The 26936-nt window shown below is 40.1% G+C and overlaps 2 protein-coding genes and 1 long non-coding RNA gene across 6 annotated transcripts in view; all 3 read right to left on the bottom strand.

The window, feature by feature from the left end:
- LOC307156850 overlaps positions 1–3000 on the bottom strand; it is a 45447-nt gene extending 42447 nt beyond the window's left edge. For all 3 annotated transcript variants that reach the window (XR_013820825.1, XR_013820826.1, XR_013820827.1), the window contains exons 1-2: positions 2903–3000; positions 2522–2579 (exon numbers count right to left, since the gene is read on the bottom strand). This is a non-coding gene — a long non-coding RNA (uncharacterized lncRNA). The remainder of the gene's footprint in view (positions 1–2521; positions 2580–2902) is intronic.
- Positions 3001–5864: 2864 nt separating this feature from the next.
- Positions 5865–26936, bottom strand: part of LOC307157729 (uncharacterized protein) — a gene marked incomplete at both ends in the record, with an annotated part of 62746 nt that continues 41674 nt past the window's right edge. Inside the window, 19 exons of the mRNA XM_079869652.1 lie at positions 5865–5998; positions 6178–6267; positions 6366–6566; positions 6687–7001; positions 7117–7188; positions 7763–8065; positions 8236–8553; positions 8628–8951; positions 9035–9349; positions 9468–9728; positions 15566–15628; positions 15752–15802; positions 15951–16019; positions 16122–16190; positions 16314–16373; positions 21704–21799; positions 21898–22098; positions 22204–22518; positions 22694–22771. Of these exons, the coding sequence (XP_079725778.1) occupies positions 5865–5998; positions 6178–6267; positions 6366–6566; positions 6687–7001; positions 7117–7188; positions 7763–8065; positions 8236–8553; positions 8628–8951; positions 9035–9349; positions 9468–9728; positions 15566–15628; positions 15752–15802; positions 15951–16019; positions 16122–16190; positions 16314–16373; positions 21704–21799; positions 21898–22098; positions 22204–22518; positions 22694–22771 (3335 nt within the window). The remainder of the gene's footprint in view (positions 5999–6177; positions 6268–6365; positions 6567–6686; positions 7002–7116; positions 7189–7762; positions 8066–8235; positions 8554–8627; positions 8952–9034; positions 9350–9467; positions 9729–15565; positions 15629–15751; positions 15803–15950; positions 16020–16121; positions 16191–16313; positions 16374–21703; positions 21800–21897; positions 22099–22203; positions 22519–22693; positions 22772–26936) is intronic.
- On the bottom strand, positions 12042–13476 carry LOC307157512 (uncharacterized protein). 2 transcript variants are annotated; one of them, XM_079869432.1, is made up of 6 exons: positions 13364–13476; positions 13064–13117; positions 12819–12883; positions 12659–12718; positions 12480–12577; positions 12042–12271 (listed from the first exon to the last, which is right to left on the bottom strand). In XM_079869432.1, exons 1-6 carry the CDS (start codon positions 13385–13387, stop codon positions 12240–12242), a joined length of 333 nt encoding a protein of 110 aa, XP_079725558.1. In that variant the 5' UTR covers positions 13388–13476; the 3' UTR covers positions 12042–12239. The 2 variants fall into 2 exon arrangements, with proteins under 2 accessions (XP_079725558.1, XP_079725559.1); XM_079869433.1 differs by lacking the exon at positions 12480–12577.

Genomic DNA, 26936 nt, shown 5'->3' with positions numbered 1-26936 from the left:
TCATCCATCGGTGCATGTGACCCATTGCAACAACACTACAGGCCATCACTTTACCTACTCTGCAAACTCCTAATTTTGTCTCTAATCTCATCTAAATAAAAAAGCTGGTGATTCTGGGGCCTTGAAGTATTTAGCAAATATCTTTAGCATAATATGCCCTAAAGTGAGACTGCTAACCATCTGGCACATAATCATCAGGCTTTTAACAGCATGCAAAACATCTGTGGTCAGAGTTTGATGTCCATTACGGGAAGGCAAAGCTCTACTATTGGCTTGAGTGGTGACAGGCTGGGAATCTGAGAATAAGGACCATCAAGGGGGAGGTAGATTGATGCCCTCATGGTCAGACTAAAGCTGTTTGATACTGTCGGCTAGACACAGGTCCCATCTCAATTTGGTGAGCAGCGGAGATAAGCCTGCCAGTGGCGTGTGCTGAGCCGGTCCATCCGTAGGTGCCAAATAGAACGATAAGGCCAGTGTGAGCTGGAGGGTTACAGGCATATCTTGCCTGCGCTGTAAATTTTAGTATATGGTAGCAATGTGCAAAAAACAACCTTCCAATATAAGACGGCACAACGAACTCCATTTCCAACTCATACAAACATAGACACACAATTAAGTCTCTCTGCAAATCACTTTGATCTTTGAAAGGTCATAAAATGAACAGCTGTTTATAAATCCACCATCCATCCATCTATTATTTCATTACAGGCTGGGAAGTTTAATGGAATGTTTAAGCCGCGAGGTGTAAAGATAGTTTTGGAGTTGCTTATTGTGGATTTGGCCTCCTGCGTCTCTATGGAAACCCCCATCTGCTTCTGCAGTCTCTGTAAGAATTTAATAGGTATACCTGCGTTCCCAGGGTGACCAGACGGCAGACGAAGCTGGTGTCAGTCACAGCTGTTCTTTGAGAACACATCCTTTATTGCCGGAGCGCACTCATGATTTAATTGCTTGTGAGTAACACTTCACATTACAATATCATCCAGCTGAATTGCAGTGAATAGACCATCACTGATGTTGTAATAATTTGAGCACAATATCTGTGTTGCTCTGGTTTATTGACCACAGCAGAGCAACAATGCCATAGTTGTGAACTTCTTTGGCTGTTTTATAGGACAGCAATTGGAGGAATGTGTAGAATTCGATATTCATTTTTTAATAAAATTAAGTTTTACTTATACAGCATGATGAAGAATGGATAGAGAGAAAGGGGGATTTAGACATCACAATCACACATATGTTAGTAGTTTTGATATGCTCAGTCAGTCACATGTTTCCACCTTGTGATCAAAACATGAATTGCAGCTGAAATTGTGCTGTTGTAACTTCATCTATTCATCTATAGTCACTTTCAAGCATACAGTACCAGTCAAAAGTTTGGAAAATAAAATCTGTTTTTAATGTTTTAAAGGAAGTCTCTTATGCTCATCAAGCCTGAATTTATTTGATCAAAAACACAGAAAAAATTTTATATTGTGAAATATTTTTGAAATTTAAAATAATGGTTTTCTATTTTAATATACTTTAAAATATCATTTCAGCATCATTGCGAAAATTTTCAACATCATTACTCCAGTCGTCAGTGTCACATGATCCTTCAGAAATAATTCTAGTGTGTTGATTTGATACTCAGTTATTATCAAATTATTTTCTGGAACTTGTTATACTTTTTTCAGGATTCATTGATGAATAAAAAGCTTAAAAAGAACAGCATTTATTCAAAATAGAGATCTTTTCTAACAATATAAATCTTTACTATCACTTTTTATTAATTTAACACATGCTTGCTTAAAAAAATTTATTAATTTCTTTCAAAAAAGAAAGAGAAAAATATCTGTCCCCACAAACGGTAGTGTATAGCCTATTATTACAAAGGTTTTTTTATTTTAAATAAATGCTGTTCTTTTTTTACTTTTAATTCATCAAAGAATCCTGGAAAAAAGATATCAGGTTATAAAAAAAAATATTAAGCAGCACAACTTTTTCCAACATTAATAATAAATCAGCGTATTAGAATGATTTCTGAAGGATCATGTAACACTGAAGATTGGAGTAATGATACTGTAAATTCAGCTTTGCATCAAAGAAATAAATTATATTTTAAAACATATTCAAAAAAAAGTTGCATTATTTTAAATTGTAATAATATTTCATAATATTACTGTGTTTTTTTCTGTACTTTTTATCAAATAAATGCAGGCTTGATGAGCATAAGACACAATTTTTTTTTTTTTTTTTTTTAAACCAAATTTTTGACCAGTACTGTATAATACTTATTTCATGTTCATTAAAAAATAAATTAAGGTAAGATAAGATGGGGGAGTAAATGAAGCATTAATTATTAACAGAACACAAGTAGGCCTACAATAATACAACATTCATTATGTGATAATGACACAAGACAGGCAACTAAATGTTGCAGTTCAACAGCTTAAAACTGAAATCAGAGTAAAAGCAGCATCAATTGAACGGCTTTAACAAACATGGCAGTTATGACAAAATAAATAAGATCTCAAACCTGTAAGATCCAACTGTATTCATATCTAGAGCACTTTTCTTCAGAGACAATACTTGCGCTGAAACAGGGCAACAAATGCAGTTATAACCATTTTATTCACAACTCTAGTCACAAAACAAACATAATTTAGCATGATAAACAAACTCTCAAATCTTAGGCTAGGAAAGTCCTTCCCTCATTCTTGTTTACTCTGTTGTAGGTTATTTAAAAAAAGAGCAAAACACTAACACATTTTTTAACTTATAACTTATGAAACTAACTAATGAAACTGTCAGAACAGTAATTACTTGAGTTAATATCAGTGTGGTCACGGTAATATAATGCGGTAATTTTGCCTCGTCAACACTTAAATGTTTTGTGTTTAGACGGGATATAACTTACATTTTCTTGTATTGAGCATATATGATATTATAAGTCGTTCGAATATTTGTATCTTCCTAAACAGCGAAGAGTTACTTTCTGTCGTCCTCGTCTGCAAACTTAACTCGACCAATCAAATACGCCACATGCGCTTCAGCAATTAAAGGGACCGCAGTCATTTTGATCAAAACAATACACTCGTTAAAAATTAACTATATATTTTCTTAGTTCAAATAAATTCTATTAAAAGTTTGCTGCGTCTGTATTGCGAATATGCTATTGCTAATTCAGACTCAATGTCAGGGTGCAAATGCTAGATGCCCCTTACCCTATTGATCGTAATTTGTGAAACTTGCGGGGAAATATGTTATCATTATCATTATATGAAAAAACGATAATGGAAACTCAATTATGGACACATAAAAAATGTTTTAATCAATTATCATTACATTTTAAATATTACAATTGAAAGAATATATTTATACATCATGCACTGCAATATCGTTGTATTGCCAGAAGATGGCAGTAAAGAAAAGAATATACTCGTTATTTTAGTCTTTAGTTTTTTAAGGGGATCTTCTTTAGGAAATTATGCCTAGACCTCAACACACATTGTGTATTTATACTGTAATATCCCAATTTACTATTTACTGCACTGCAATTACAAATGACAGAACATGATCAAGATCGAGGTATTCATTTCATAGTTGATACTCGATACAGAGGAAAAGCTCTTACATTTCATCTTTTGTTGTTGTTGTTGTTAGTCTAAATTATGCAATCATATAGGTTTATGGTTTAAGCAATAGGCCATCGTATGACTAACTTTATTGATATAATTCAATTAGTTTTTAGTCGGGCAATAATGCACAACCACATATTGTAATTAAATAAAATAATACATTTTAATGATGGCAGTTGGAATATTGGCTATTGGATGTGACGAAGCTATTTATACTACACAAAGCTCAACATCTCTGCTGGTAGGGTCTTTATTTTTGGTTCGTTGGTCACTGCATTAATTAGCCGCACTACATTGTGACCATAGACAGTCCTTTCCTCCAGGACCACGGACAGCGACCGCTACAATTCAGCTCCAATGTAAAGCGGATTCCTGGAGGAAACACTCGCCATTGGAAGGTACTCAAAATACGACAGAATTAATATAATGATATTTCATAAACTTTCGAGACATGAAATCGAGACAGGGAGTTTTTTTTTTTTTTTTTTTTTCATTTCTCCAGTTTATATAAAAAGATTTAGGCAATATTTAAAACATGTTGATTATACACTCCTGGGGGGGAAAATGGCTAAACACTAAGCTTTTAATTATCTTAACCACAAATCATTGGTCAGGAAATTAAAATTAAGCAAATGCATTACTGAAAGAGCCATTGCTGTCTCAGAAAAAAACACACACATCAACGACAGAATTAAGTTTTTTGGCAGAATATGGGAAGTGGGGATGCTCCAGAGGCGTTGTCTTCTGAAATCTGGTGAGAAATATAATAATAAATGCATCTCTACCACAGTGAAGCACGGAGGAAGAGACTGTGTCAACCTTTTTTGCTGCTGGTATTTGTGAGCTGCTTTACTTTGAAAAGTAATTAATGCTTTGAAGTACAGGAGAATATTGCAGAATGGCTTGCTTCCCACAAATGCAAAGTTATCTAAAGAGGAATGATTGGATGTTATTTTTCAACAAGACAATAATTCTGCCAAAATTGCAAAGACATCCAAGAAGTGGCTTGAGAAGTCCCTCAGGCCTGGTCAGAGTCCAGATTTGAACCCTATAGTGAATATTTGGTCTCAAATTAAACTCAAATGAACTTGATGACATTTTCAACTACTCATGAACTGTCCAAAGCCATTAACATTGATTGGAACAACACAGACTCTTCCTGTAATAAGCTGTCTGCAAGTTGGGGAAGGCTATTTCGATGCAAAGTTACTTTTATCTACATTATTTGTGCAGTTCTTGCGAATTTCCTGACCAGTGATTTGTGATTAAAATGGTTAAGACCATTAAAAGACCACTTAATATTTTGCCATTTTTGGCTTGAACCTTTTTTTCTTTCTTTCCAGAAGAGTGTATATTACCTGATATAAAAAAGCACCAGGAAGCAAATAATAATAATACAATTATTATAAGAAAAAAACAGTAGAAGCAGTAATTGTAGGCACTTCACACACAGTCTTTCAGTTAATTTGGCTCCTCTTCAACATTCTCTGTTAAAAAAGAAATAAAATGAATCTCTGTAAATTTTGCAATATCATCAGAATTTACAGTCTAGACATGCTGACAGCCAATGAAAATAAGTAAGATGGTGAACAAATTATTTATTTTAGATGAAGTTGGTTGCCGGAGGTGAACATTATAAGACACATCTGATTGAAACCCCCTCAGACTCTTCCCTTACAGCTCCAACATTTCGTTCACAAGAGATAACATCATAATTCTTCAGCGTTTACTCTAAAGACGTACAGCAGATGTAAATATTTGTCATATCAAAACAAACAGTGAAAAACTAGACTGTAAAAATCACCTTCTCTCATGGTTGTGGCATCATCATAGGTCTCATTCGTGCTATCTGTGTCAAAATACAGAGATAACATCACTGTCTCTAAACAAGCACTAAGTGATATCTGCTCTCCTACTTCATATTTATTTTGAAGAAATAATTTATGGAAAATTTCTCACAATTGAGTATATCAGTGGTTGCATCATAGTCCTCTGGAGCCTCTTTATTCATTTCGTCTGCATCAATTAAAAATAAAGCATACCAATAAGTCATACACTCATACAAGTTAGTTAAATCCGGGCACAATATACGGTGTTAAAATCAGTAAAAAATAACAGAAAATTACCAGTACCTTTTCCGTTTTTCTAAAAAAAATATATATATATATATATTTTTTTTTTACATTTTTCTTACAGTGTAGAACCAGTCTAACCAAAAAGTTGTTAAATGTTAAACTGCATTCAGAAACTGAGTTCAGAAACGCTGACATGGACGTCTCTCCTCACACTAACACCTGTGCGCGCTCTCACTGACTGCAGTACAAACACAGCGCTGTGGTTTTCACAGCTGAATTCAGTGGTTAACGGCAGGAAGTCTAACAGGATTAACATTTCTTAACTTTAACTGTCAAAAAGACCTGTAGAATCATTAAACGTCAGGATGGTAAAATAAAATAAAATTAACAAATACTTTCATCGCTTTGACTATTCACATCTACAGTATAAATAGTTTTGTCATTATTATTAATAATGGTGATCATTTTAGCAGCCTCACCCTTCTGAGTGATGAGACTGTGTCTGGGCCTGTAATGGATCTCCTCATAAACGGCCTCAGTCGTCGTACTGTGTCTCCTCTTAGAGAGAGCTGTGAGTGTAGACAGACAAACCTGCTGTCAGTTCACAACACATGACTGATCACACACTGAATAACACACAATATGACAGTCTCTGGATCTCTCCTACCTCTCCTCATCACTCTGTTCTGCTGAATCAGTATAAGCAGTGGCACTAAGAGCAGTAAGAGCAAAACTCCCAGTACAACCACAAGCACAGAGAGAGACACTGGAGGAGTTTGTGGAGGAGTGACTGATGTTGAGCGCACTGTCTGAGAAACTGGAGGAGAAGCTGATGTTGTTGTGGCAGGAGTAGTGGACACTGACAAATCTGGCAAAACAGACTCTAAAAAAAATCATGCAAGTTCACAAAGTATTTGCAAAGTATTAGTATTAGCATTAAACTTATGTAAAATAATTTGACTAATATTGGTCAGTGTTTTGCTGTGACCTGCACAGGTGAGTCCAGCGTGCTCTTTGTGGGAGCAGTCAGTGTGGTTCTTCAGGGAGAGAGGACAGTCCCACAGGTGAATCTCATTCCCTCTGCACTCGACTCTGTTCAGCCACACAACACCTTCACCAGCACCAAAGACTGAATTCCCATCAGCCCTCAGTGCTGCTCCACAACCCAGCTGCCTGCAGACCACCTGAGCATCGCTGATGTCCCACAGATCAGCACAGACTGAACCCCACACAGCGTTATGATACACCTCCAGCCTCCCAGAGCACCGGCCCAAACCTCCACTCAGTCTGAGAGGAACATGATCTAAAATGTACGTATCATACCAGATAGATAATTCACAAGTATACATCTGTTCAAAGATAAAGCAATTAGGCAAGCATATATTATTGCTGTCATTAACAGAACATAACCTACTCACTTGAACACTGTCTCTGGTGAGGAGATGCTGAACATGTCAGATGACTCTGAGGAGACTCATCACTCTGTTTCTCTGAGATTACAAAGTGAAACTCAACAATACTCCAATTTAGATGAAAACTAAAATGTGACCCTGGACCACAAAACCAGTCTTATGGGTATTTTAAGATACATCATCTGAAAGCTGAATACATAATCTTTCCATTGATGTATGTTTTGTTAGGATAGGACAATATTTGGCCGAGATACAACTATTTGAAAATCTGGAATCTGAGGGTACAGAAAAATCGAAATATTGAGAAAATCGCCTTTAAACTTCTCCATTTCTATTGGCGATAGTGCTGCATCCATTCACAAAAATAAATATTTTAAATATTTAAGGTGGGGAATTTACTAAATATCTTCATGGAACATGATCTTTACTTAATATCCTAATGATTTTTGGCATAAAAGAAAAATCTATAATTTTGACCCATACAATGTTTTGTTGGCTATTGCCACAAATATACCCGTGCAACATAAGACTGGTTTTGTGATCCAGGGTCACAAATAACTTTAACAATGTATGATTATAGTTTACTGTAAAAAAAAAACACTCTAAAATAAACAAAAATTCATCATGATTAAATCATTAAATTAAGACTTACCAAAGCAAGTGATATTGGCCACCTCATTATCATAACAGTTGTTCTGGCCCCAGGGTAAAGATGGACACTGCCACAATGTTTTGTCATATTTTCTACATTTAAGATGATCTAACCAATTAGGAGCAGATCTCAGACCCACTGAATAACTGGGTTCACTTCCAGATCTTCCACAGTTCAGCTCTTGACAGATCAGACTTGCTGTGTCTCTGTCCATCTGGTTTACACACACATTACCCCAGGATCCATTGTAGAAAACCTCCACATTCCCTTCACAGCCCTCAGTTAACCTGATCTCTTTAAACTCTAGATAAAAGATGTTAAATTCAATTCAGTTATTTATTTTTTTTTTGTAAATTAACTAAAAAACTATTTGATTCCAAATACTACATTAAAATTATTTTCTTGTTGTATATTGAAAGTAGCAGCTGCTGGTCAATTTCTTGCAATGATTCCTAAAATGTTTGAGACTTTACCTGAGCACACGACTCCTACATCCTCCTTGTGTTGACAGTCATGTTTCCCCCAGCCTGGAGAAGAGCAGTTCCACAGGGACGTCTCATTCCCCTCACACTCCACCTCATCCAGCCATATGGGTCCAGAACCAGGACCAAACCAGGCTGGTACCTGCTGGTTACTGAGGGCCACTCCACACTGCAGCTGTCTGCACACCACATGGGCATCTTTAATATCCCAGGAGTCATCACACACTGTCCCCCATGAGCCGCTGTGAAAAACCTCCAGCCTCCCTGCACAGTCTCCCCCAGAACCCACCAGCCTGATGGACCCACGACCTGATATTCAGAGAGAAAAACACATTATTGATCACTAACAACTGAAGAATCTGCCCAGATGTTGTTGTTCTCACCAAGGCAGGTGATTGACAGCTGTTGTGTGGAGCTGCAGTTGAGAGTTTGTGGAGAGCTGCAGTTCCCCAGATGAGCTTCACTCCCAGAGCACTGGAAGCCCGTCACACACTCATGACTGTGTTCAGGACTGGATGAAGAGGAGCCGGAGAAGTTCAGCACAGAGCCACAGCCCAGCTGTCTGCAGACCACAGAGGATTCAGTGAGACTCCAGGAGTCCAGCAGAACTCTCCTCCAGACCTGATGGATGGAAACTTCCAGCTCCCCCTCACACTGTCTCTCTCCAGACAACCGCACCAGACCGTCATGAACAGCCAGAGAGGAACCTGATGGAAATATCTGGCATTTTAATCTAGATATTGCAAGGTATTTTATGCATTTAATTTATTTTTCAATAAAACCCCCTCACCAGAGCAAATGACCCCAACATCTCGTCTATGAGAACATTCAGCTCGACTCCATGAAGAGACGGAACATTCTGAGAGTTTTGTTTCATTCCCGTCACAATCAAACACATCAGCCCAGATTTCACCACTTCCCTCTCCAAACCAGTCTGATCCCACAACAGACACAGCAATCCCACAATTCAGCTGTCTACAGAGGACACTGGCAGCTCTCATATCCCAGCATGCATCACACACTGAGCCCCATTTACTGAAGTACTGACGCTCAACTCGACCAGAACAAGAGTCTGAGCCGTTGACCAGTCTGAGGTCAGTGTAACCTGCACAAAATGTATTGAAACAAAACAAAAGTTTAAGGACACTTACTGCTCTTAAGAAAATAGATTTAATCTCTTTATGTTTGCAATACATGTAAAGAGAGGTCAAATATGACTTAACCAGAGCATATTACTCCTACAGCATTGTCATGGGAACATTGTGTATTTGAAGAGTTGGACGTAGGACAGAACACAAAGTGTGATTCATTTCCTCTGCACTGAATCTCTTGTGTCCACATCTGAGCGTCTCCTTTGCCAAAAGCATCTTCTCCCAGCACCTGTACAGGAGCCCCACAGTCCAGCTCTCTACACACAACCTCTGCATCCTGCTGGTCAAAGGCAGCGTCACACACTGGAACCCACTTCTTAATCTGAAGTATCTCTAATCTCCCAGCGCACAGATGAGATCCATTAATGAGTCTGGGGAGGCGACCTGTGTGTTTAAATTATATAAATAAACAACATTATAACTTTTTCAAAATTAAGATAAGGAAATTAATTCTCTTCAGTTTCTTTTGGTAACAAAACATTTACAGTAGGAAGACTGGACGTCTTACCTAAGCAAATGACTCCAGCATCTTCATTATGACCACAGTTATTTACACCCCATCTTGTTGATTTACAGTTCTTCAATGTTGACTCTGATCCAGTACACTTCACTTCATCCATCCATACTGGACCTGATCCTTGTCCAAAGTGAGCATCACCAACTGCACGTAATGCTCTATCACAGTTCATCTCTCTACACACCACTCCAGCATCAGTCATATCCCAGCCATCATCACACACTGTTCCCCACTGACCTCTATGAAGAACCTCCACTCTACCAGCACAGGGACTGTTACCACCAACCAGCCTCATGTTGCCTGTTCACAAGAGTCGTTTATCTATGAAAGTCCATTCGTTTATAAATTATGCTGCTTTTTTGCAGTTCACTTAAATAGTCCTTCGTTTTGCATTTTACTCAATATGAAGTCATAAAAACTGCATGTATAATATTAAAACAAATCAAACCACAAGGCCATTTAATGCAATTACAAAAAAATAAAAAATAATCAGTGAAAATCTAATTAATTGCTTCCATGAGCAAATTCTTTAAAATAAAATAAATCAATATCAGTAAGCGAATATAAACAATAATCTATATAAATGAAACTAAGAGAAATTAAACATTACAAAACTTATTGATAGGACACAGGAAGATCCTTGTGTTAAATATTAAACTACTTTCATTTAATATGTTGAAAGGAACTGTTTGGCCCTTTAATTCAAGGTAAAATACCTGCACTGGTGAGTGTGACGACTGTGGACATCAGAAAGATTGTCAGACAGCTCTTCATCTTCCTCTTCCTCTGCACTTCAGTACAAACTTTTTATCAGCTCTCTTTACAATTCTGGAGAAAAAGAGATTCTTGTCTGCTCTGGTGAGAAAGATAAAGGTAGAGAGAGGGGAGGGGCTTCTGACGACCACCAATCACACTCAGAGTTAAACTTCAAAAGAACAGAGACAAGACAAATCAGCCAATAAATCTCCATATATATCAAGAGAAAGCCACTGTTGATGAATGGGACTCCTCCTCCACCTTACAGGCACTGAGGAGACCCACACATGATAAAGTGCTGACAAAGTCACTCAGCTGTCATGAGAGTGAATGTGGGAAACACTTCAGTGTACATACAGCACCAGAGTCTGACATCTGCAGAGAAGAGATACAAGCACTGATAACTAACTGCTGACCACAAACACTGAGAAGACAGAGAGACATACAGTAGCAAAGTACTATTCTAGAATAACAGTACACTGTTAGACTTTTCAAGGGTTTTTTACAGTAACTTACTGGCAACACTGTTGCCAGTAAGTTACTGTAATTAAGAGTTACAGTACCAAACCGTATTTCAGTTTTGTGTAAATACAGTGCATTACTGTAAAAACGAAGCTAATCAGTACAGTGCATTACTGTAAAAACTAAGCTAATCAGTACACTACTGTAATTATTTTTATTTGTACTAAATATAAATTAGATTTGATAATTTTGATATATGATTGATTTTATTTTTATCCTACATAAGTACTACTTTCATACAAACCAATTAGACAAAGTTATCACAAAATACCTTTTTTTTATTTAAAACATTTAGTATATATCACAAAATAAACATGCCAATGCTGGAAATGTGTGAAATTTTTACACATTAATGGGTGAGTTTAGAGACAACATTTTTTTGTTAATTTTAACTCATTGTGTTAATGATTTTAACAAAGTAAATATGTCAGAAAGGTTAGCACAAAGATGTGTAAACGTGTTAAATTAACACATTATGTGCTGTCCTTCACTGCAAACATTTTTGAAAACATACATAAAACCATAAACAAAACATTAGCATTTGACTAAATGAATGTAGAGTCATTGGTTGTTTAGCTTATACAAGTATTATAATGAAATATCAACCATTACATTCATAAAACTGCAGAATATAAATACATTTTTAAGCATTCAAAAAGGAAATGTCCAAAACAGGACAAAACACAGTTCTTTTCACAATACAAGACACATAACCCCACCTTAAAAATAATTTCACTTATTTCCAAAAATGTGTTGGATTCATGTACACTGGTGGCCAAAAGAAGTATTTAAGTGTCTTAATGTTTTTGAAAGAAGTCTCTTTGATGCTCAAGAAACATTTCTTATCAATGTCTGACTGTCTACTCCATCTTTTCTACAGCATAGGAGTAAAAGTCATCATCAAAATAATCTTTAAAAAGCCAACACAATGTTTTTGTCCACCTTTGTGAATAAATGAACTTCTCCAAAGATTGGTTCCTGTTCAGAACTTGATTGACAACATCAGAATGTTCCCTGGTCTGCATGCGTGTCCACAAACACAGATGTACTCAGTCCTTCAGAGGAGATCCCGGTTCCAAAACTATATGAGAGAGAGAGAGAGAGAGAGAGAGAGAGAGAGAGAGAGAATATTAGTGTCACATTATTTTTAACCTCCTTTTTTGTTAATTTTTATTATTATTTTCACATAAACAAAAACTTAAGAATATATATTTGTAAACAGCTTTTGTCAATAAATAGCATACAATAGAACTAAATTAAATTATGCCAGATTAAATTTTAATACTTACAAATCCTAAATTCTGTCCAAAAATGCTGAGATCCATAGAAAAAACGACTGAAATCGATGATTTTAGCCCATTTTAGCTTGTCTGCAGTGAAGGAGTACCTGTTTGAGACAAATACACAGTAAGATACATGCAAGAAATCACTGTGTGATGATCGTTCTCCTTCCTACAGTATAACCCACCTGTGCGCTGATATTAGGACCTTCCTAGTCAGGTGGGACTGCAATGGTAGAGTCTTCTGGCTAATAAAATATCAAAATAATGCAAAAATATAAACTTAAGTTGTTTAGAATGCTAGATTTGGTATGAATGAATTAGTGAGAGTTTAACTGCAGTGTTTACCTGGATACATTTAATCTGGTGAGACTGAACAAAGACAATGGTCCATCTTCTGATTGGTTCATTTGCTGTGTAATAAAGTTAGACATAATGCAAAGGTCACTTATTTGATATAAAGTTTATAGAGATTTTATAAGATATTGTAAGCTACCTAGTCTGCACCAGTGGCTCAAAGCAATTTTCACATTGCGTATGCTAATCATTTCAGCAAACTTATCTCAAAATATATCACAAATGGGCTGCTTTACCTCTGGAATCTTGCTAGAAGTCACTGGCGCGAATTGGCGCTTTGTTGCAGTTGCCTTTAAACACAAAAATGGAAGTATATTTTAAATTCCATTAAAAAAAAACTATAATATGGTATAGTTTGAAAAATAATGCTAAAACTATAAAGGTTCTCATCAGTAGGCCAACATTAGGCTATAAACAGAATTTCACATTAGTTTATTCACATTTATTGTTTATGTAAACGCGTTGCTCGTTGGCATATTGTAACTCGACAATTCAATCTAACAAAGTGTGTAAAATGAAACGTTAGCTCAGTTTACCATGGTAAAGTTCGTTACCGCCATGTTGACGACGAGTAACGTTAGGCTAACGTTAACGTTATAACATAGGTTAAACTGGGCACAATCCTGTCAACACACACAGAAGTTTTTTTTTTTTTTTTTTTTTTACCTTGCTTGCTGATCTCTCTCTCGGTGAAGTGAATTCTGTCTCTTCCCCGGGCCAGACACGAACGTCGCGATCCAACAAAACACAGACCCCATTACCTACACTGGATGCTCTGACGCGACACGACAAATCCCAGACAGTGATGCGCCGCGGCCGTTATATTTCTGACGTAGTCCGATACGAGTCCAAGCGCTCGCGCTATTTCTGACAAGGGACTAACAGGTTTGCATTTAAAGGTCCGGTCGCTTCAATGTGTCCAATATAGACAGCCTCTGGCTATTATAGCGTTGTAGACACGCGGTGTAAGGCAAAAATTAGGAAATAAAAAGCACGGTGGAATAGTGCCAGCCAGAGAGGCAGTTATGTCAAATACAGTAGTATACAGCAAATTTAAAAAATACAGTAAGTCTCTGTATGTGGTGTTAGACGTCACAGAAAATTCCCATGATGCAATGGTAATCACAGTTATTTACTGTAAAGAGAAATAGCAGTATAATACTGGGGGATTTAAAGTAAATAACTGTAGAAATTACAGAAAAGTCTAACAGTGTATACAATATTTCATTTAATTTTATTGAACTTTTGCATTTTGTGTGCAAAAAACATTTAAATAAAATGTGTTACAACATTCCCCAATTTCACAATAACAATAATAATAATAATAATAATAATAATGGCATAATATCCATGCACATAGTCCGCCTGATTTTAATTGCTAAGCAGAAAACATTCAAATAAATTAAAAACAATAAAATTGGACAGAAATATACAGCAAATGTATGCATGCTGAGTATGACTGATTGTCAAAAAACCCTCTGCAGGACATAAAGTGAACAACATGCTCTTCTGCTCAGTTCAAAGAGTTATTACATTATTTTGATGGAAAGATCCTTGATCACAGCTGCTGTTTGTAAACTTATTTCCCAAAGTACATTCCAACGTTCTTTAGCAAAATATACTGTATATGTTCACCATCAGTGGGTCTACATTCAATAGGAATATGATATTTTTATAAGTAGCTGTGAAATGTTAAAGACTGGAGCAGTGGAAGTTAAATGGTGAAGCATCTGAAATCATAACAATTATATACAAAGGGAGTGAATGTTTTTTTTTTTTTTTTTTTACAAAATATTACATGTGGTTACATATGGTGGATAGCAGTTAAAACGTATATGCAGCGCCAGGTGCAACGCATATTTCGCGATCATTTTTACGTCCTGCACCACGGTGTTTAAATAGCAAATGCATTTGCGCCCAACTGAATTTTGAGGCAACTGAAATAGACTGCGCAATATATTTTTTGTTATTTAAAGAGCGCGTTAGTAGGCTAATGTACATTATACTATAGGCGGGTCCACAACACGTCTACTCTGCTTATTACACACAAAGGGATGCGCAGCAGCACACAAACATGCCAAATATTAAAAATAAAAGGATTAGAGTGTAAAAGATTAATATTGTGTACATAAAGATATAGTGGAATCCGGCTTGTCCCGTAGATGGTCTGTTCGTGCGTATAACCTCGCTAAATTCCGTCATGTAAATAGCAATCCGCCATGGCGCGAGCGCAATTGGCTTTTAAAGGGAATGGAAGATGAGACTCTGGTTGGTTTATTTCACGTTACGCCCAAAACACACCGATTACTCATTAAGAGAATAGTGACAACCCTTTTAGGCCGCGTGCGCCAACCATTTTTGCCATCGTTAAACTAGCAAAAGTGGATTCAGACACGCCTTAAGTGAACTTGTGCTACCATGCGCTTAGATCGTTAAAATAGGGCCCTTAAACTTTGCAGAAAACTTTAAACTTTGAAAGGATTTGAGGCAGTGGGTGTGGTTTCAGTTATAAAGTCCCTCCCTGTTTTCCTGGCTCCTCCCCCACATCGTCATAGTCTGTTATTATAAAACAAAAGCAAAATAATTTATCATATATGCTTTAAAAAGTATTATAAATGAACACATCAATATTGGCAGTCAAGTTAAATTAGCTATAATAATCACAGATATCGTATCATAAAGCGATTATAAAAAATTAAACAAATTCACTGTAAGGTAAAAAGGTGTCAGTAACATACCAAACATGTCACTCATATATTCCCTGAAATTCTTCACATCATCATATTCCTCCTGAACACCCTCTGATATAAATGTTTCAATTATTAATTACATTTGAAATTTAATAATAAACATAAGTTTATTTGCCACAATAATTTGAAGACAATCAAAAAAAATAATTTGAGAGAGTAATTTGAATCCCACACCTGCTTTATCATTGGAGAATTGTCGTACAATGATGACATCATCATAGTTTCCTGGAAAGTCAAAATTGACAAATAGACAAAATTAAATTAAATGCATCCATTAAACGTGTAAGATTTTGGATTTTGAAACAGTGCAATATTAAAGATGCATATAAATCCATATTGTTAAAACCTGTAGAAATGATAATAAGAAATAAACCTGTATCACGAGATCTCAGTCCAACAGTGATTATATCATCATAATTCTCAGGTGTGATTTGCTGCTCTTCTAAAGGAGTTAACAGCAAGGAGGAAATAAACAAAAACTGCTTTAACTATTCAGAGGCCCAATAGTTCATTTAATTTAGTGAAATGAGTTAAAGTCACTGACCTTTATTTGACCCTTCAGTGGTGATGATGTCATTATAGTAGTCAGGTGCGGCTCCTCCTGCAGAATTTGCTTTAAAAAAAAAAAAAGGTTTAATAAATCCTTATCTGAATTATTATGTGCTGGATGGTTTACATAATTTCAACCCAGTTAAGATAACCTGCTAAGTGAATGTTTTTGTTTGAGTCCTCTAACCTGAAAGAAGCTCATCAGCATCTTCATACCCAGAATGCTGTTCTTCTGAAAGGACACTTCCTATTATGGAGAAGTAGATTCATCAGACACACGTTCACAATCGTAAATCAGCCAATATCCCCACTTCCCTTGAATCACAACTCTAACACTGTATCAGTCTTAATTTTGACAGCAAATTTTTATTTTATTTAATTTTAGTCATTTGAATTTTTTCAGTTTTAGTCGACTAAATATTAAAAGATTTTAGTTGACTAAATCTACAGTAGATTTAATCAACTAAAATCTACTGGGTTTGGTAAAATTGTAATGCATCAATTAAGCATCTCTTAAATTTCCACACTCATTATAATACTCCTGGAGAAAACATTAATCTGCTAAAATAAATGATATTAAGGTTTGAACAGGCAATGCAGACACAGATTTAACTGCTGTGACATATAACATGTCTTTATTTGTCTTAATTAAATAAAACCACTTCTCATAAAGAAACAAGAACATGGTCTTCTTTTTAATTAATGATGCATTCTTTATAACAACTTGCATACAACATACATTCTTTCAAGCAGACATATTTATTTGTATAAATTAAATATAGATTGATCCTTATTAATGCTAAAGTTATTGAGTCAAGAGCATTGAGTGATTTTCTCTTTTTCTTTTGTGGTTTGATTAACATTAATGACGAACAGCAGCAGCAGGTTATTAGGCTGCTGTCACTTTAAGGCTGAATGCATGAATCCAATACACTGATATACAGCCGGTATTCTTTTCAAACTTTTTACGTTCACTTAAGACATACCCAATAGTGTGTACGTGAATTCTCAAAACGGACATTTTAACATAATTTTGTGTGCATTTGTCCGCTCAAGCGCAAAAAGGCACGAAAGAAAGCAAAATTCTCAATACTGGTGCGCTGTGTCTGAGAGACACTTTCGGGGTACGCATAGAAAACCGGACTGAACTGAGCTCACTTTCGCATTGTCACCACTGATCTATTCACTGCTTGCTGTGAGTTTAGAATGCAATGAGCAATCCAGTCATTTATATAAATCAGTGGTCATCACGCTTTTTTAGATTTATCCATATGTCTGGCCTGCTCTTTCTCTAAAAAGTTTACATTTTTGAACGTTTTATGAGATGTTTAAGTGTATGCCACTGTCAACTTATGTCCCGCCGGATCAGCACGTTACAATTCAAATGTGCGCATCTACCACACGACATAAATTCTGACTGGATCTCTTCCCATATTGTCCCTCTGTAACATTTTTGTCTAATATTTATTCATTGACGAAAATGTCAATAGATTTTCGTAATAGTTTTTGTAATTCAGAACTGAATTTTATTTAAAGCTACACTGTGTAACTTTTTTAGTTGATTCTTAGCAAAAAACACTTAGTTCTTTCAAAAATATATGTGCTCATTAATGTATATTTACTTCTTTCAAGTAATAAAGTATTCTCTTAAGTTTAGAATCTGCCATTGAAAGTACATACGGGTGAGGGGTTCGTATGCCGGTCGCCATGTTGCCCCTCCATCTTGAAACTACATTAGCCAAAGAGGGACATGCCTGTAAATTCAAGCTTCGCCTTTTGCGTTTTTCACTCAGTGACACCGTGACGAATGCGAGGGGGAGATTACTCGCGAGCTCGCGAGTCCCGGCAGATTTGAAAGATAGTGTGGTGTGTGTGTGTGTGTGTGTGTGTGTGTGTGTGTGTGTGTGTGTGTGTGTGTGTGCGTGCGTGCGTACTCACATTTGAAAGAGAGAATTAAAACGTCAACGTGACAGACAAATCAGCAAGACCATAGTCAATATTGGAGTAACTTTTCCCAGATGGAAAGAGCTCATGAGGAGAAAATATTTTAAAACGGACGCCGAGGTTGCCTGCTTTCTTCTCGACAGGTAATTCAGCCTGTTGTAATTCATTTGTGTAAATTCGAAGTTTTATAGTTGCTTGTCTAACCATAGCATGGTTGTGCATAACGCCAGAACGACCTCTATAGGCTATAACTTCATCCTCGCGTCAATGGTGAAAAAGTATTGTTTACCTTGTAACATAAATCTGTGCTGCGGCAGATCACAGGTAATGAATAGTTTTAAAGGTGCAATTTTTTAAGCTATATAAAAAAAGGACACTGTAAATTTTAGTTATTTTTAATTGCTTTTACTTTGTACACATTGTAACATTAGCCTAATCTGATTATGCTGGGATAGCCGATTCCAAGGGTGACGTTTACCTCCTGACATCTGTCCTGTAGTTTTATTCATTTTAGACATATTGTTTATTATTGTCATGGACGAAGTGATAACTGGAAGCCATGTTAATCTTGGAATAATACGGCCACCATAGGAGTTAAAACGCTCTCGGAATTGAGAGGAACAGAAACTAATTTTCACTGGGTAGTCATATACAATTTCACCGCTAGATGGGGGTAAAAGTCACATAGTGTAGCTTTAATAATGACGAAAATTATTTGTCAACAAAATTAACTCTACAATTAAAATTAGCACCTGTATCTTTTTAGATAACACACAAAACTCCCACAAATTTATCCACAAATTATTTACTCTACTCACCACTATGCACAGGGCCGCATTAACAAAATCAGAGGCCCTGAAGCTTTAACTCTCAGGAGCCCCACACTGCATGCACACCCATACATTCCTCAAAAATGCATAATATTATCTGTATATAGACCCATGAGTGTGGATCATTTTTACCTTGAAATTAACAGTGCTTTGGAGCAAAAATGGATAAAAATGCCCTCAAAACTGGATGAGTTTTCTTGTTTTTTATATTTTGTAGTTACGCAATATCACATCAGCAAGAGTGCTGTTTTATCAAAAGTCAGCATGATTACAAATGTGATATTGACTTTATACAGCAGTTATACAGTTTTGCTCGCAAATGAACATAGTTCCAAACAAAGCCACAGCAGAACCTTTGTGCATTTCCGAGCAACACAAAGTGGTGTTTTGTTCCTGAAAGAATTCACGTTTCAAAAGAATCGGTTGAGCGATTGATTCAATGACCCATACATAAAGTCAGTCACTTGCTTCGTTCATGAATAAATAAGCCGTTTTGAACTAATCGATTTATAAAGGATTCAATGCTGCCCCCTACTGGCAGTTTTAGTTTTATATGCCTGTTTAAAAATATCATTTCTATTTTTCCATCATTTCATATTTCTATATTCAAAATTGTCTACATGTTTATGAATATGTATACATTCTTTTAAACTTTTATACACATGATTTTTTATTGTTTTGGCTTACACTTTTTTTTTTTTTTTTCAAAGACCATGAATTATTCAGCAAAACAGAAACGGATTAATTTTACTGTCAGTCTTTTATCTTCTTGCATGATTTTTCCACAACAAAACAAAGTCATCACACCATACATCACAAACCACATGTATCTAGCTCTGCTGAATATTAAATCTGATATTTAAATATATAGTTTTAAGCTATTATTTATCCCTATGAGCCCATGTGTCTCCTGTTTTTTCTTGTATAATTGAGATAGAATAACAAAGGACATAAGTCTCTCAAGATGATCAAGTCTCCGTCTAAACTGGCATCAAATCATGAATTTTAGTTTTGGTGGTTTAATCCTGCGAGGACTCATTTCACATAGTGTATGTGTTGCTTCTTTGAGTTCTGGAGCAAGAAAAACCTGAGCATGTTTGTTTTATTTGCTCGCCAAAGCAGATTTTTTTGTCACATTCGGTACATGGGCTGTGTTAATTTTGCTGCTCAGTGAAATAGTTTAAAGAAAAAAACGTATATTTGTTGTGTTATCTCCTCCCCGCTAATGTCTCTGACCGTGTTGTCGACTCGAGATAACGGTAGCATAGCGTGGAAGAGTTCAATGCACAACTTCACAAGCCCGCATCTTCTAGTCACGCACACTCAAAGCAAAGCATCAATAACAAAACTATAACAGCATAGTCAAAACTTTTTAAAATGGGTAAATAAATGTAAAATTTAAATGTTCAATTATATAGATTTTTCCAGCATTACTTGGGCCCTCCCCCAGCCTGGGCCCAGGTAAGCCCATGCATTAAGTCAAGTCAAGTCAAGTCAAGTCAAGTCAAGTATATTTGTATAGCGCTTTTCACAATACAGATTGTATCAAAGCAGCTTCACAGTATTAAATCAAAATAACACAACAGGGTTTGGTTCTAGTGGAAAAAACATCCACGTTTGGTAAGGCTGATCAATAATATTATTGATTGATTGATTAAATTAAATTAAATATCCCCAACTGAGCAAGCCAAAGGCAAAAGTGGCAAGGAACCGAAAAACTCCATCAAGTGACCTAATGGTGACCTAAAACCCCATCAGGTGACCTAATGGAGAAAAAAAAAAACCTTGGGAGAACCCAGGCTCAGTCGGGGGCCAGTTCTCCTCTGGCGTTTATGAACTAGAGGCCGCATTAATGTGGCCCTGCCAATGAATAAAGTGATTACACTTTTTGATCTCCACAAATCAGACTCTATGGGCCCTATTTTAACGATCTGAAACGCAAGTGTCAAAGTGCAAAGCGCAAGTAACTTTGTGGGCAGGTCTTGGCGCTGTTGCTATTTTCCCGGCGGGATAAATGACTCTTGCGCCAGGCGCAAATCTAAAATGGGTTGGTCTGAAGTAGCTTCATTATTCATAGGTGTGGTTTGGGCGTAACGTGAAATAAACCAATCAGAGCGTCATCTCACATTCCCTTTAAGAGCAGGCGCGCTTGTTCTATAGCGGATTCCTATTATAACGGCGGATTTGCCAGACGCACGCGAGGAGCGCTTCACAGCCAAGGAGAGCAACGCTCTCGTCAGGGACGTTGGGGATGGAGAAACCCACCCAAATTAACTTCGGTTAAAAAGGCGTATGATAATTTGGGTAAATGTGTAAGCTAGATGTATGCTTTTATAATAAATTGTCTATCTATCTATCTATCTATCTATCTATCTATCTATCTATCTATCGTAATAATGTATGATTTGCAAAAATGAAAACTGCTGCTTCTGTGTAGATGAGAGAATCAAAGTGTATGCGCGTTGTGCACACGCTACATTGATTATGGCCAAGCATGCGCCCTTAAAATAGCATATGAATAACATGCGCAACACGCCACTGACTTTAAACAATTTTTTCCTGGTTAGTGGCGCAATTGTTTTCTAAACCTGCAAAATAGCATGAAGGAACGTTTGCGCCGGAACACGCCTCCTTTTTTGCGCTGAACCGCCCAGGGAGCGCAAGTTCATTCCCTAGTTTAGCGACGTGCTTCTGTGGAGGGAAAAGTGCGCTTTGCGCGGGTGCAAAATAGGAATGATACATGCGTCGGTGTACAAAGTCAATTGCGCTGGGTGCAAGATAGGGCCCTATGACATTTACTCACCCCTCTGAGTGAAAAAAATCTGTCTATTAGTGGGTCTGTGAAGAAGCTCCTCATAAACTGCCTCAGTCGTCGTCCTGTGTCTCCTCTTAGAGAGAGCTGTGAGTGTAGACAGACAAACCTGCTGTCAGTTCACAACACATGACTGATCACACACTGAATAACACACAATATGACAGTCTCTGGATCTCTCCTACCTCTCCTCATCACTCTGTTCTGCTGAATCAGTATAAGCAGTGGCACTAAGAGCAGTAAGAGCAAAACTCCCAGTACAACCACAAGCACAGAGAGAGACACTGGAGGAGTTTGTGGAGGAGTGACTGATGTTGAGCGCACTGTCTGAGAAACTGGAGGAGAAGCTGATGTTGTTGTGGCAGGAGTAGTGGACACTGACAAATCTGGCAAAACAGACACAAACACATTCAAAATCATGAAATACACAAATAATATTAGCACTAAAAATATTTAAAAATGAATAATATTGGTCAGTGTTTTGCTGTGACCTGCACAGGTGAGTCCAGCGTGCTCTTTGTGGGAGCAGTCAGTGTGGTTCTTCAGGGAGAGAGGACAGTCCCACAGGTGAATCTCATTCCCTCTGCACTCGACTCTGTTCAGCCACACAACACCTTCACCAGCACCAAAGACTGAATTCCCATCAGCCCTCAGTGCTGCTCCACAACCCAGCTGCCTGCAGACCACCTGAGCATCGCTGATGTCCCACAGATCAGCACAGACTGAACCCCACACAGCGTTATGATACACCTCCAGCCTCCCAGAGCACCGGCCCAAACCTCCACCCAGTCTGAGAGGAACATGATCTAAATCACAGACAAGTAGACACATTACTGGCCAACAGAGTTCTGTCAGAACAGCGACATATACAGTGGGATATGTGTGTGGTGTGATATTAAATCCTGTTGGCATACCCAGAACTAAATCACATACATACATCACATATTGCTGTTATGATTCTTGTACATCAAATTAACTTACTGTTCACTACAGTAGGAGCCGTACACTGTCTTGGAGATGTGGAGCAAGACAAATGAGGGGACTCATGACTCTCCTGTTCTATAATGACAATCACAATATTATATACACAATTCATAAAAAGGATAACGTCTCGGTTACTGATGTAACCCTTGTTCCCTGAAGGAGGGAACGGGAGACGTAACGTCGACGTGACGACGTAATTGGGATCACTTCAGAGAGCCCTATCAACTTCGAGTATCTACAGAACAAGCCAATGAATGTTGGCGTGCGTGAAAGTGTCACGCGCCCCCGCCCCGTCGCGCGGGTATAAACAGGAAGCGGGCGCACACACACATTGTTTTTCGCTGAGGAGCCGAGATTTGTGATGGCCATGCAGCGATGGTCAGCAACGGTGGCGACGGGACGTTACGTCTCCCGTTCCCTCCTTCAGGGAACGAGGGTTACATCAGTAACCGAGACGTTCCCTTTCAGTCGCTCACGTTCGACGTAACGTCAACGTGACGACGTAATTGGGATCCCATGGAAAACGCCACGGTTGCTGCCACATCCAGCGCCCTACGCAAGACTCTCAGACCCCCAACTGCTGGGGCGGAAGACCTGCGTAGAGGGAGTTCAACTGCTGTTCTATTATACCCCACACAGTGAACTCTTAATAACACTGGGAAAGCGTACCTTTCCAGGGGAAAGAACGCTGCAGAGCCACATCCTGCCCGAAGGGAGGTAACATGTGGAGAATACACATATGGACTGGCCGAAGGGGCAGTGCAACATATGGAATGTCACTGGGGTGGCTCCACCCGAAGGGGGAGACACACCGGACAGTGACGGCAGAGCAGACTCTGCCAAGGGAAGACACGGGCTCACCGCAGGGAGCTGGTCGTGGAAGAATACACATATGGGATCGCCGCAGGGATCGCACATATGGAACCCAGCCTAGCACAAGTTACACAAGCATACGAGCACTAGGCCTGGCGTCGGACGCTCCGCAACGTCCGACTGCCGAAGGGGTGCGGAGGAACTCACAGGGTTCGCCAATGGGGAACTCGACTGGAGTAAAAAGCGCACGTATCCGTTCCTAGGAAGGGAGTGGCGCAGCAAGCCGACACTAGAGCGGGAACTTCGGTGTTACCGGCTAGTAGAAGCGAGCACACAGGAAGAAACCGGCTCAACACGTAAGCTATAAAACCTAGCGAACGTGTTAGGTGTCGCCCAGCCCGCAGCTCTACAGATGTCTGTCAGCGAGGCGCCGTGTGCCAGCGCCCAGGAAGAAGCGACACTCCTAGTGGAGTGGGCTTTCAACCCAGGCGGGCAGGGCACACCTTGGGCTTCGTAAGCCAAGGCGATGGCATCCACTATCCAGTGGGCCATCCTCTGCTTGGAGACAGCCTTCCCTTTCTGCTGGCCTCCGTAACAGACGAAGAGCTGATCTGAGGTCCTGAGGCTTTGCGTTCTGTCCACGTACAGACGCAGAGCGCGAACGGGACAGAGAAAAGCCAGGGCTGGGTCTGCCTCCTCCGAAGGCAGCGCTTGCAGGTTCACTACCTGGTCCCGGAAGGGAGTGGTAGGAACCTTGGGCACGTATCCGGGCCGGGGTCTCAGGATGACGTGAGAGTTATCCGGGCCGAATTCTAGGCACGATTCATCGACTGAAAATGCATGCAGGTCCCCTACCCTCTTGATAGAGGCCAATGCAACCAGGAGTACTGTCTTACAGGACAGGATTTTTAACTCAGCTGATTGCAGAGGCTCAAAGGGTGGTCTCTGAAGTGCCGAAAGGACCAGAGACAAATCCCAAGAGGGTATAGAGAGTGGGCGAGGAGGATTCAGTCTCCTCGCTCCCCTCAGGAACCTGACGATCAGGTCATGCTTTCCCAAAGACTTACCATCAACAGCATCGTGATGTGCAGCAATAGCGGCAACATACACTTTAAGGGTGGAGGGAGACAGCCTTCGCTCCAGCCCTTCTTGCAGGAAGGAAAGCACGGCTCTGATCGAGCAAGATCGGGGGTTCTCCTCGTGAGAGGAGCACCAGTCAACGAACAGGTTCCACTTCAACGCATAGAGGCACCTCGTAGAGGGGGCTCTAGCGGAAGTGATGGTGTCAACTACAGCAGGGGGTAGGTCACCTAGAACCTCCGCGTCCCGTCCAGGGACCAGACATGGAGTTTCCAGAGGTCTGGACACGGGTGCCATAAGGTGCCCCGTCTCTGAGAGAGCAGGTCTTCTCTCAGAGGAATGGGCCAGGGAGGGGCTGTCGCGAGGAGCACTAGTTCCGGGAACCAGGTCCGGTTGGGCCAATATGGCGCAACTAACAAGACCTGCTCCTCGTCCTCCCTGACTTTGCACAAGGTCTGTGCAAGAAGGCTCACTGGGGGAAACGCATACTTGCAAAGGCCCCGGGGCCAGCTGTGTGCCAGAGCATCCGTGCCGAGGGTCCCCTCGGTCAGGGAATAGAACAACTGGCAGTGAGACGTGTCCGGGGCGGCAAACAGATCTACCTGTGCGGTCCCGAAGCGCCTGAAAATCAGCTGGACCACCTGGGGATGGAGTCGCCATTCTCCCGATAGCACCTGCTGCCGTGAAAGCTCGTCGGCTGCACGGTTGAGCAGGCCCGGAATGTACACGGCACGAAGCGACCTCAGATGCTTCTGACTCCAGAGGAGGAGATGGCGGGCGAGTTGTGACATGCGGCGGGAGCGTAGACCACCCTGACGGTTGATGTACGCGACGATCGCAGTGCTGTCCGTACGGACCAGTACGTGCTTGCCTAGTAGCAGCGTTTTGAAACGGCTCAGAGCAAGACGTACTGCTAACAACTCGAGGCAGTTGATGTGCCAATGCAGTTGAGGCCCCGTCCACAGACCTGAAGCTGCATGCCCGTTGTACGTGGCCCCCCAGCCGGTGGTAGAGGCATCCGTGGAGACCACAGAGTGCCTGGACACTTGTTCCAGGGGAACACCTGCCCGCAGGAACGAAGGGTCCGACCACAAGCTGAGAGTTTGGCGACAGTGCGGAGTCACTTGGACCCGGCACGAGCCGCTCTGCCACGCCCATCTCGGGACTCGATCGTGGAGCCAGTGTTGGAGCGGCCTCATATGAAGCAATCCGAGCGGCGTAACCGCGGCTGCAGATGCCATATGCCCCAGGAGCCTCTGAAACAGTTTCAGTGGTGCCGCTGTTCTGCGTCTGAGCGTGCTCACGCAGTTCAACACTGACTGGACACGGGCCTCGGTGAGGCGCGCTGTCATGCTGATCGAGTCCAACTCCATACCGAGAAAAGAGATCCTCTGCCCGGGGGTGAGTTTGCTCTTTTCCCAGTTGACCCGAAGCCCTAGGTGGCTGAAGTGACTGAGCACCATGTCCCTGTGTTCGCACAACTGCTCTCTCGACTGGGCCAGAATAAGCCAGTCGTCGAGGTAGTTGAGGATGCGAACACCACGCTCGCACATGGGAGCAATGGCCGCCTCCGCGACTTTCGTGAAGACGCGGGGTGACAGGGCCAGCCCGAAGGGTAAGACCTTGTACTGATATGCCCGTCCCTCGAACGCAAAGCGGAGAAACGGTCTGTGTCGAGGGAGAATCGAGACATGAAAGTACGCGTCCTTCAGGTCGATCGCTGCAAACCAATCTTGGGGACGGATGCATTTGAAAATGCGTTTCTGCGTAAGCATCTTGAACGGTAGCCTGTGAAGGGACCGGTTCAGGACGCGCAGGTCCAAGATTGGTCGTAACCCACCACCTTTCTTGGGTACAATGAAGTACGGGCTGTAGAAGCCGGTCTTCATATCGGCTGGAGGGACCTGCTCGATCGCGTCCTTCGCCAGTAGGACTGCGATCTCCGCCCTGAGCACAGGGGCATTGTCCGCCAGAACACGGGTGAACAGGATGCCCTTGAAAGCAGGGGGGCGCCGGGCGAACTGAATCGCATAGCCGAGTCTGATGGTACGGATGAGCCAGCGAGACGGGCTGGGAAGCGTTAACCAGGCTCCCAGAGACTGAGCAAGCGGGACCAAGGGCACCACAGACGTACCCGGGGTGGGACAGCGCGGCAGAATGCAGGGACCCGACTCGGACGGCACAGCTGCCCGAAGTGGGGTCTGAGTGTGTGGAGCAAGCGTGCCGCACAAGCCCTGAAAAGTGAAGCCAAAACGTCTCGATCGCCCCCCAGTGACTGGTCCTAGTATAGGTCATAAGCCCCGCCTCCCCGTGTTATTCAACGGGACGTGAGGCCAACTAAACAATT

This window comes from Squalius cephalus (genome assembly GCF_949319135.1).
Source record: "Squalius cephalus genome assembly, chromosome: 4".
NCBI lineage: Eukaryota > Metazoa > Chordata > Actinopteri > Cypriniformes > Leuciscidae > Squalius > Squalius cephalus.
This window is presented reverse-complemented; position numbering and strand designations above follow the sequence as displayed.